The sequence below is a fragment of the Carcharhinus amblyrhynchos genome, chromosome 26 (assembly GCF_965287045.1).
Source record: "Carcharhinus amblyrhynchos chromosome 26, sCarAmb.v2.hapA, whole genome shotgun sequence".
NCBI lineage: Eukaryota > Metazoa > Chordata > Chondrichthyes > Carcharhiniformes > Carcharhinidae > Carcharhinus > Carcharhinus amblyrhynchos.
The window spans coordinates 24435710-24447317 of NC_137349.1; the positions used below are offsets into that span (position 1 = coordinate 24435710).

The 11608-nt window shown below is 39.9% G+C and overlaps 1 protein-coding gene across 3 annotated transcripts; it reads right to left on the reverse strand.

The window, feature by feature from the left end:
• Window positions 1-335: 335 nt before the first annotated feature.
• Window positions 336-10827, reverse strand: LOC145358575 (nuclear factor interleukin-3-regulated protein-like). 3 transcript variants are annotated; one of them, XM_080212741.1, is made up of 2 exons: window positions 10704-10827; window positions 336-3311 (listed from the first exon to the last, which is right to left on the reverse strand). In XM_080212741.1, the coding sequence occupies exon 2, from the start codon at window positions 2666-2668 to the stop codon at window positions 1613-1615; it is 1056 nt and encodes a 351-aa protein (XP_080068867.1). In that variant the 5' UTR covers window positions 2669-3311; window positions 10704-10827; the 3' UTR covers window positions 336-1612. The 3 variants fall into 3 exon arrangements, with proteins under 3 accessions (XP_080068867.1, XP_080068868.1, XP_080068869.1); XM_080212742.1 differs by lacking the exon at window positions 10704-10827 and adding an exon at window positions 10022-10104; XM_080212743.1 differs by lacking the exon at window positions 10704-10827 and adding an exon at window positions 7868-7951.
• Between the last annotated feature and the right edge of the window lie 781 nt (window positions 10828-11608).

Genomic DNA, 11608 nt, shown 5'->3' on the forward strand with positions numbered 1-11608 from the left:
CTTAACAGGTAGAAATGTGCTGCAGCAAGGTCAGATTCTATGGCATATATCTCAGCCAATGTCTAAGATAGTTAGCTGAAGTACTTCCACCTTTACACTCAATAATTAACTGATACACAGCTGCAAAATGAATGAATAGCTAAAGCATTAAAATAATAGCAAAATAACTATTAAAAAAATCAAGGAGGTCTCCATCTCTCATTCCAAGACATTGTTAAAAGATCTTTTCACAAAAACGAACGTGTGATTTGAAAATATTTCTGTTTAATCAATGAATTGTCATGAGGCAATGATTACTGAATAATTGCTTTACAAATCGATAAAACTGTCATTTTTATAAATCTTTTTATACAATCTAGACATCTTTTTCTACTTTACATGTAGATTGTTACATTTTAGATAATTAAACATCAATACAAGAAAAATGTCAAAACAGCATCAAAAACAAATACATGAAACAGATATTTCTGTAAAAGTTTATTTTACATATTTAAGATAACCAATTTACTCACATCTAAAGTATTATGGGTGGATACAGATTGCAGCAAGAAAAAGTGAGTTTAAAGAAAATAGCCATATTCCAGGCTTTATTCCTGAGCATCTCAACTCAAGGTGAAGATAAATAATTCACTGATCTCATCACCTTCAGACTTGTGAATGGAATAAGTCAGCCAAGGCACTCACTAAATTCAAAGCTAAGAAATTACTGTTGACAGTATCAGTGATGAACAAAGCTGTGAATTCTTTTAACGCAGTTTTTGGCAAGTAATTTTTAATATTAATGATAGACAGCCATCTGTAGGTTTGCGTCAGCAGTGTCAAGTCTATTTTTGACTATTCTCATTCAAATAGCCTGCCACTCATTGTATGGGATCATATGGTACAAAGGACTGTTAGCATACATAGAACTAAATTTAACACCTTCTGAAGAAACCATGTATATCAAATCCTCACATGTCAATGTGCCTATCTTTCTAATGGACATTTTTTTCCCAACAGTTTGTTTTTGTTTACGCAGTGCATACAAATGTAAACGTATCAGATTGGATGTGGCACTAAAAAGGAAAGTCACGAAAAAGCTATTGGCAGCAACTTTAATAACATTATTAAAACGCCACAAGAATCTACTTTAAAATTCTCCATCCTATTTCTCACCATTTTTTCAAATCTGTAAATGCATTTTATTAAAGTGATTTCAGTAAAGCTTTCCTCGTTTACAGTATTGCTAATAGTGATCAGAGAAATAGGCTCCAGTGGTATAAATGAAGTAAATTTATTAATAGGCACATTTAACAAATGCATAGTAGCTACAATTTAATTATTATTCTTTGTCGCTGAAAGCATACTTCCTAAGCTGCTCCTCTTACCAATGTCACAGTACCAAGGCCAGAAAATATGAATCCATCAAAAGTTCAAGAACAAAAGAACTAAAAATAGGAGTGGGCCATCCAGCCCTTCAAGCCTTAAAAAATTCCTTTAACTTGCTGTACAAATTAAGACTATAGTTTTTCCAAATAGGATTTTTAAAAAAGTATATTATTCAGGAAAATAGTATTGATAAACATTGGACAAATTCCGTTCAATGGATGGTCATGATTGATGAAACCTTCAATTAAACTGAATGGCAAATAGATAATGGAATAACAGGTTTAAACGCTGCTTTGTAATTGCAAATACCACCACAAAAACTCACATCTATGTCTCTAATCTCAGTCAATGAGGCACTTCTAGTCTTTCCGAGACCGGGTCCATCCTTCCAGGACATCTCCAAATCAAATTCTGCATCATCCTTTTCTTCTTTCGCAATCATTGATTTGGCCTTAATTCTCAGTTTGTGAGGAAGGGCAGAATTATTTGAGTTGGAGCGTGTGCGGCATTCAAATCTGCAGTTTCTCCCAGGGGAGAAAGGATGCATTTTGGGGACCTGCTGTTCATCTTCTGCATCATCTTCTGACTCTCTTTTATTGCCCGCCTCGGTTGCATTTGGAGAAGCGCTCGAGGGCCTGTAATGGGGATAGGTTTCATTGAACGTGTGGGGATATCTGGAATACATTAACTGGTTCAGCGAAGCTTTGTGTATGGTAGGGTGTTCGGTCGAAATGTCCAAGGGGTGTTGCTTATGCACTCGAAGGGAGACGGGGCTGGTGCGTTGGGTGTGGAGTGGGCTGCTCTCTGGGGTATGTGGGGAAGAGGAGTCAATGGAATGGACAGGAGCCTGTCCTGAGGTGTACCGCATGCGGTTATGGCAGCCGCCCTCCCTCAGAAACGGGGGGTCCAGCTCCATAAAGTGAGGGTCCATTTCGATGGCCCGCTGCCGGGCGAAGTACTTCTGCATGCAGCCTTGCAGGACCTGGGCTTCATGGGCGTATGCCGTGGGGCTGATGAGGCCGCACCTCACCTTGAGGGTGAGCAGCTCGGCCCGGAGGCAGGCGTTCTCCTCGTTGAGCGCCAGCATCTTGCTCTCCAGCACCAGGTCGTTGAAGCGCCGCTTCTCCCGCGACCGTTTGGCGGCCTCGTTATTCTTCCGCCGCTTCTCCCAGTACGAGGCGTCCTTCTTCTCCTCGGGCATGAACTCCCTTTTCCTGCGGGAGTTCAGTTTGCCCTTGAAGCCGCCGCCTTTCAGCGGCCTGGGCTGCCGCTCCAACATGGCGTCGAATGTGGACAACATGGTGTGGCGTTGGCGGGCGCGGCCTTCGCCTAGGGCTGGTGTGTATATGTATATGTGTGTGTTTCCTCAAATCACTTTCTCTCACTTTTATTTCTACCCACACGGGTCGCTGGTGATTGTCAGGAAGCTGGCACTGAATCGCACTCCCATCCGTTGACGGCCAACTGACTCCATCTAACTGCCCAACATGGCGGCGCCTCCCTCAGCCGCCAACGGCTGCTGCACATGCGCACTGCTCACAGTCTCTATTTCCAACTCGTACAGGAGCCTTGGCACTTTTTTCCAAGCTTTCTACAGGAGCCTTGGCACTTTCTTCCAAACTTTCTACAGGAACCTTGGCACTTTCTTCCAAACTTTCTACAGGAGTCTTGGCACTTTCTTCCAATGTGCAACAGGAGCCTTGACACTTGTTTCCAAATTTTCTACAGGAGCCTTGGCACTTTCTTCCAAAATTTCCACAAGAGCCTTGGCACTTTCTTCCAAACTTTCTACAGGAGCTTTGGCACTTTCTTCCAAACGTTCTCCGGGAGACCTGGCACTTGCTTCCAATTTGCAACAGGAATCTTTGCACCCGCTTCCAAATTGTTATAGGCGCCTTGATAATTGCTTCCAAACTTGACTCCGAATCACAAGTTTATCACATCTGCAAAAAAAAGACACATGAACATCGTTATTCAGCACATGCACCCGAGTCAACTCATGCCGGGAGGTTATATTTATCAATAATTTGATGGAAGGTGCAATTTTGCAATCCCAAACAAAAAGCTCAAATTGAAATAAAAGCAAAATATTGCGGATGCTGGAATCTGAAACAAAAAACAGAAAATGCTGGAAAATCTCTATCCTCTGTCCACAGATGTTGTCAGACCTGTTCAGATCTTCCAGCGTTTTCTGTTTTTACCTCAAATTGAAAGTTTGGGGTTTTGGGGAGGGGAAGGGGATTTTAGCGGTTTTTACACTGTAATCCCATACAACGAAGACTGGTGTCTTAGTTTTCACTGTATCCATGCTTGTAATTTACAGTTAAATGGTCGTTCTGGTTACGATAACTGAGCTGTTATCCAAAACATGTCTAATGACTAGCAGCGCCCAAAAGCTGCCACTTTGTTAGCAGAGATCACTCAACCTCCGTCAATGCTGCAGCTATGAATTTCACAGGTAGGTATTAGATGTGGGCTGATAGTGCCCTCCGCGGAAGCAGCTTTTTTGGCTGTTTATTACCTAATAATCTCTGATCAGAGATTACCCTCGCTTCTTGAATACTAAAACTGTTAAAAGTGCCGACTAAAGCAGAATTAAAAGATGTGCAACATTAGAGAACTTCCCTTTCATCAGTACCAGCGCTTTGACCCTGTCTCTGTCTCTCGACTTTTCTTGCACCCGTTTTCATCATTGCACTCCATGTTTATTTTCTGTTCTTTGTTCTACTCCCTCTTCTCATTTCACTGACATCCTTTTCCTCTCTTCCTCTCTTCGACTGTTTTACTTCTCATTCAGAGAGAGGAATTTCTCTCCAGTTTCTCTCCTCCCCTTTGCTTATCTCATTCCTTCATCGACAACTACATATATATATTTGTTAATGGGCGAGTTCTGCAGATTACGCAATGCTAACATATGTGGCAGGTTCAAAGGGGAGGCTACGGCAACAATATGAAAACGTGAAAGATCTGTTCTGGTGATGCGACCAGCGTATCAAATGCACCAACAGATTTATTTACTTGAATGTTAATTACTTCAACTGTTCCTCTATTGCTTCCCGCGCGTTTATTAAAAGAACTGACTTTTTTTCGCAACAAGCGAGACAGATTGTTCGGCGTGGAAGAACCAAAATGAAAAATGTTCAAGAATTTTACATTAACCACGATGAGTCCAACACTAATTGTTCCACCTCCATGTCTAGACGTTTTTCAAAGAAACTGAAACAGTCGAACAAACACCCACGTGCCATTTCTACACAAATTAGATCCTGATAACAAAAGTGAGATCGCATTTCTAAGAACAAAATTAAGGGCTTACAAATCAACAGTGTGCACCGATGGAGATGCTTTTCTTTCCAATTTTGACAGATAGTTTAACACCGAATTGATTTTAGAGAAAGCTACTTTTGTCTACTTGCGAATTTTAGCTATTTGATGTTCTGAATTTTTTTAAAGATTAAATGAGAATTCGAGGCTAATTTTTAATGGTCCCTGGACACTGTTGCATTATTGGCATTATCAGTTTCGAGGCAGTTCAGAAAAAAAGTTTAAAATGTGTTGTCCATTTTCGTGCTTTATGAAATTCTGTGTGCGTCACTTGTGCTTAGAACACAACAAAAACCATAGGAAACTGTTGGGCCAATTGTTAGAAATGTATAAGAGGGTGCTGGATGTGGCCCTTGCGGTTAAAGGGATCAAAGGAGTATGGGGAGAAAGCGAGAGTGGGATACTGAAAGTGCATGATCAAGTATGATTATATTAAAAGGTGATACAGGCTTGAAGGACCATATGGCCTATATGTGCACCCATTTTCTATGTTTTAAAAAAAGGATGATGCACTTACATAATACGGAATTCAGCTAACACTCTTTTCCTGGAGGAGAGAACAGACATTTAACCTGAAGAACAGAGATTTAACCTTAAGATTTCTACCATGCATCTGACATTGTTTTAACAGCTGTTGAATTTCATAGATTCAGAACAGTACAGAAGGAGGCCATTTGGCCCATCATGTCTGTACTGACTCTCCAATGCAGCATCTTACGCGGGCCCTTGCTTTGGGCTGTGACAAGAAGCTGGAGCACCTGAAGGAAAACCACGCAGACATGAAGAGAATGTGCAAACTCCACACAGTTATCCAAGGCCGGAATCAAACACAGGTCCGTACCACTGTGAACTAATAGTGTTAACCATTGTGCTACCATGCTGCCTGTGCCACTGAATTTAAACAGTTTGGACTGGCATTGGAATGGAGTAAATAGTACCACTTAAAAAAATAACTTTAAAGGTGTGTTAAATCCAACAGTAATTCTTGCAGCTTTTAGCTTTATCATATAACACATTAATTGAAACAATTTCAATCTCATTTGATCCAGATAGAATAATGCTTTCTCCAAACATACTGAATGATCTATTCTCAAAATACATTATTAAAAGTTTCCTGTACTTGCAAAGCACTACAAACATCAAGGAAGTAGAGAATGCTTTGTCTGTATAGGAGGATTGAGTGCGCTGTCTCTGTACAGTGAATATTTTAGGATAATTTAAAATGTAATATTTGTTACACACAACTTTGACAAGAACATTACTGCTTTCCAAAACAACATTTGAAGCTAATTTTGTTTGTCCTGGGAAACAGTAAGTTGTTTTTGAACAAATGCAGTTACATACAAATTTAAGTTTAAGTTTATTTATTAGTGTCACAAGCAGGCTTACATTAACATTGCAATGAAGTTACTGTGAAAATTTAAAAAGGCAATTGTGAAAATATGGCAGGGAAAGATTATTTTCACAGAAAAAAGTTAAGTTATAGTTAAAGTTTATTTATAGTTGAAGTTTACTTATTAGTCAACTAGTAAGGCTTATAATAACACTGCAAGTAAGTTACTGTGAAATTCCCCTAGTCGCCACACTCCGGCATCTGTTTGGGTCAATGCACCTCGCCAGCATATCTTTCAGATTGTGAGAGGAAACCGGAGCACCCAGAGGAAACACACGCAGACACAGGGAGAATGTGCAAACTCCACAGAGACAGTGACCCAAGCTAAGAATTGAAGCTGGGTCCCTGACACTGCGAGGCAGCAGTGCTAACCACCATGTCACCATGCCATGCTGTGCACCACCATGCCAAGAAGGATATTCATTTACGCCACTATGCGTTAGGAGAGGGGGACTAACCCTGAAAGCTTGTGAGTTTACTATCAAATAAATCAGTTGGACTTAAACCTGGTGTTGTCAGACTTTCTACTGTGTTTAACCCAGTCCAACGCCGGCATATCCACATTAGGAGAGGGGGAACAGGCGTTATAATTAATTAAAAGACAAATCTGTGAGGACTAACATGGAATAAAATTGGATTTTGAATTACAACAAAAGACAGGCCATGTGACTGATAAATTTGTGTGCTAATTTTCCCCCACCCTTCTACTGGTAGCTCTAAACCTAAATTAGTTTTCATAAAGCAAGTATTTTATCCAGCTCCAAAAAGGAGTCCACCCAACTGTGTAGAGCCCTTTTTAAACTGCCTTTCATTTTTATAATTTTATCCCACCCTTTAGCCTCTTATCTACTTTGTCTCTTATACCATGCTATTGATTTCCTATGACATAAACTATGTAGTATAATTTGGATAGGAAGACGTTGCAATCAAATATGTAGACAAAACAGGGTGAGATCAGGTTCACCAGCAATTTCCCCATCGTGGCTATGCAACTAAAGACCAATTGGTGTGCAGCGAAGCTTCAAACATTTCCGCATGATCAATTGTAAGATCTATGAACTTTCTGAAAGTAAATTTTCAGGTTTTTATTGTTCTCAGACATTTATTTTTACATAATTTTGGGTGTCAGTAAGCAGAGGTCTTTTCCTGTTTTTCTCTGTTTTGTTTTGGCCAGTGGATAACACGAAGCAGCCAGCACACTGATCTCAAACCGTAGCATAAGGACGTAATCGCAAAACTGTTAATGGTAAAATTAACCGTAGATTATTGATATGCAAACTCGCTCAAATTATTTATTGGAAGTAAGGCCCAAAAACAACCACAAGAATTTTTGATTAGAAATTGTGATGTTATGCTAAACTTGATGACTGTTGTTTTAAGAACTCAACTTCTACAGGGCCATAATTCGGCGATAACGTGTACCGTGTTTCAATAATGTTTGTTATGCAATTATGATAAATATACAACATAAAATACAACATGGATCTTGAATTGCACCATATTAAAATGTAGAAATAAACCATTATGCACAATTTAAGTTGAAAAATAAAAAGTAGTGCTAAAATAAAAAGACAAAATTACATACTTTCATGTTTACTTGTTAGTTATAATGTACAACAATTTTGTTCCATTTCAAGACATTGATTAAATATATATATATTCAACATCAGCTTTGCCACCATTAAATATATTCATTTGTCCTTACTTTACAAAATTAAAAAAAATTGTTAATGCAAATCTTATCTACATTAAATAATAAATGTGCTTGGTACCAGTACTTACGGTAAACGTATAAATATCTTCATCACCTAATTGTTTGGAGCTTGAGGGATCAGAAGACTAGGAGTGCAATAAATCAGATAAATGTTTACATTATTCCTATGTTAACCTGAGGGTATTTTCAGTTTTGTAATGTGCCATTCTTTCAAAAGCAAACATTATGAATACTCAATCAACACTTGCTGTAGAAGACATGCTCTAACGTTAGTGGGCGGGCCATCAACCTACACTGGCAAAATTTGCATGACACTTTCACAAGTCTACAGCGTACAGTAGCGGAAAATCTAGCCTACGAGTCTCTTATTTTCCACGAAACTTAAGCTATAATCTACAATGTGCGCAATAATTATTCCATGATAAGAATCCCTGATGATTCATCATCTACAAAATCGCATTATCTAAGCTTAAATATAGCAGGGCGAGTGTTTATCAGCTAACCAGGCTGGAATCAGAAGCGATTGGTTTTTTTCGCAAATTCGCCTAAATACCTTTACCATTCACCAAATGCATAAATAAGTTGTGCTCCATCGATTGATAAGGAATTACACTGCAATTTAACAGTTGAATCGTTTCTAAGTTCCACGTTATAACAAGATGGTTAAAACGAGCCGGGATTTGCAGACTGTTGTGGACTGCTTGGCTTGGCACAGATCAACAAAATGCCAAGTTTGATTCTGGATCCCCACTGGAAGTTTAATTGGACGCAGACTGAGAACTGGGGAGGGAAGTGGAGACGGTGGTCAGGCACAGCATGGGTGCGTCACATATGTTTAGGCTTGACCACAGATAACTGGCAGGCTGGGAATATTTACTGTGTCATATGAAAGCATCAATTATTCTTTTAAGGAGAGACGTGGGGGAAATGGGGAGCATTAAAAATACAAATATTTAACGTAGGGGTCAGAAAAATTTCTAAGTAAACAGACTTATTTGAACTTTATGTATTCTCAAAACTACCAACCTTCCACTGTGTACGTGTACTGTGTTCAGTGATCGGTTTCGCATTCTGAAATAAAATTTAAATCGCAAAATTTTCCTTTTTTTCTGGGACACTAATTACAGGAAACGCCTCAGGAGCATTAAAATTGTTGTATAACTGATTGCTTTAAGACACTGAGCCTTTTGTAATTGAATTGTATATGGAGGGGACAGAGTAATTCCAACGTTTGCCATGAGAGGTACTTTCTTGAGGTTGGGAGCATTACACCTGATAAAAATCCAATTACACAAGCATTAGGCAATGCTTATCTTAAATGTGTACATTGCGGTAGCAAGGAGTCATGCATGAGGTTTCTGTTTCAGTAAGAAGTATTTTTTTTGTCAGTGAATTGAAGATTCAAATACATACACATGCGGTTCCACTCAATTTTCTGGCATTTCATAAGTAAGCATTCTTGTCAATGTTTTTAAAGCTAGTCTATAAGCTCTTTTGAACTGTTGGACATAAAAAAGTCTGGAAATAATCCTCCTTTTTAAAAAATATTTGGAATATACCACAAGATTAAGATTAAGATTAAGCAGAAGCATATTTGGAGAGTACACTTTAGTATATAGAGGCTCACAGAACTCCTGTATGACTTATTGGGACACAAATATCTTAATTTAGCCTGAGTTCAGTATCTTAGGGTAATTTATAACCAAGGTGAACCATGACCATGAAGCTGGTTCGCCCCAGCTTCTGGGCCTTTTGCCAAGATCAAGCGTAGGATCAAGCCTGAAATCAGGCGTAATGCCTGTTCTAACACAAAAACAGAAAATGCTGGAAAATATCAGCAGGTCTGACAGTATCTGTGGGGAGGCAATATAGCCCACGTTTCGAGTCTAGATGATCCTTCGTCAGAGCAGAGCCTGTTCTTGCCCGTTTGGATCTGGTATTTCTCTTGCGGGGACCATGAATTGAACTCACTTTGAATTTAAGTTGGTTTTCGGAGCAAGCAAAGAGATGGATTAAGGGTCCACTCTGCACGCTGTAACTGAGAAAGGATTTTTTGAAAAGAAGTAGCCACAGTGACTTTAAAGACCTTATTTTCTGATGACATGGAGAGCAGCGCTTTTTTAATAGAGCCTGTTGCACAAGGGCTAAGCAGGCGTCCAATGAATCAACAAAACTCAATCGAGGTATTTGAGAAAACCAAACATTCTACATAACAATCATACCTGTGTAAGCCAACGTGTTTGCCAGGTGTGGTGTAATTCCATATCATGGTCGTAGATTGACTTCAATGTTATCCTGAGAGGCATTCTCTGTCTATTTTCTCAACACTGTCTGCAATGGTATCTAGCACTCATTGAACCAAATATAGCAGCGGACAGGGCCGTTCGGCCCAAGTTGCCTATGCCAGCTCTTTCAATGCAGTATTTAATTCGTCCCATCCCCTTCTCCGTGGCCCTGCATTTCTTCCCCCACCCCCATTTTTAAGTATATACCCTGTTTCCTTTGAAAATTACTATTGAATCTGCTTCCACCGCCCTGTCAGGCAGGGCGTGCAGACCGTAACATCAAAAGGTGGCCTAATGTAAATATAATTTTGATCATGCAAATCTGTGGGTTAGCATCAAATTTCTGCCCAAACCTTTACTTTCCCCGGTATCCATTTCAGACTGGTGATGGAATTATAGGCAGTTCCTGGCTGTGGCGATTCACAAATATATTTTTAAACTGTTCCGGCACTGACAAATACAAGAAGTACAAAAAGCAGGTAAAAATGCGTAAAGTAGTGCATTCATTTAGATATTTCGCCAATATTGTGCGCAAGATTCGTAAAAAGCTAAGAGAAGTAATGCAGGAAAGCGATTAGGTTTTGTTTCGAACTGCAAATGAATAACCCAAAATACTTACCGCAAATATCCATCTCACCGCTGAGCCTCTCTGCAGTACGCAGGGTGCAGTGGAGTATTTGAATGCAGCCATAAGCCGGCCTCCTGCGCACAAGAAGGGGGATCTGGAGGACAGGTCTGTGCGTGTTAATGGGTCAACCCGTTTTTGCATAACAAACGTGTAAGAAGGAAAGGGTATGCCGTCTTTACGTAACAGTGGCTTAGAGCGCAGTTACTATACATCAGACTTCACACCCGGGAATGAATCAGTAATGCAATTAATACTGGCCACAAGAGGGCAATTCAGAATGGCTTTTTTTTTGAACCATCCGCTGACTTCTGTTACAGTTTGAATGCCAGTACAGGAAGAGCAAGAGCGGCTCCGATATTCTCAGAATTAAAACGCACTTCTGCGATTCCGGTCCGTAATTCATTTCTTCAGCTGCCTCACTTTTCTTCACCTGTCTGACAAACCTTTACCGATCACAGAGTTTAATAATTGGCAGGGGAGAAATTTAAATTCGGTTGCTTCAATGAATCGGGAGGAAACCGGTTAAGCTCAGTCACAGAGATTTTAGAAAGGACCAGGTTGCCGTTTTCCTTTTTTTAGCCTCAACCGGTTCCCTCGTGTCATTTCGGGACCGAAATCTGTCATCGTTATCCAGTCTGTCCTATATGTGACTCCAGACTCCCAGCAACGTAATGGACTCTCTAAATGCCACAAACTGGGGATGGGCAATAAATGCTGACCTTCCCCCAACCCCCTCCTCATTTCCCACAAATGTATATTTAAAAATGAAAACGTAGACAAAGAATAAAGAACAGTACAGCACAGGAAAAGGCCCTTCGGCCCTCCAAGCCTGGCCCCATTATGTTGTCCTATGTAGATCAACTGCTTATATTCCTCTATTCCCCAGCTGTTCATGT

Bases quoted from the DNA above. Each gene is read 5' to 3' on its own strand.
- LOC145358575 (XM_080212741.1), bottom strand. From the start codon at position 2,668: ATGTTGTCCACATTCGACGCCATGTTGGAGCGGCAGCCCAGGCCGCTG.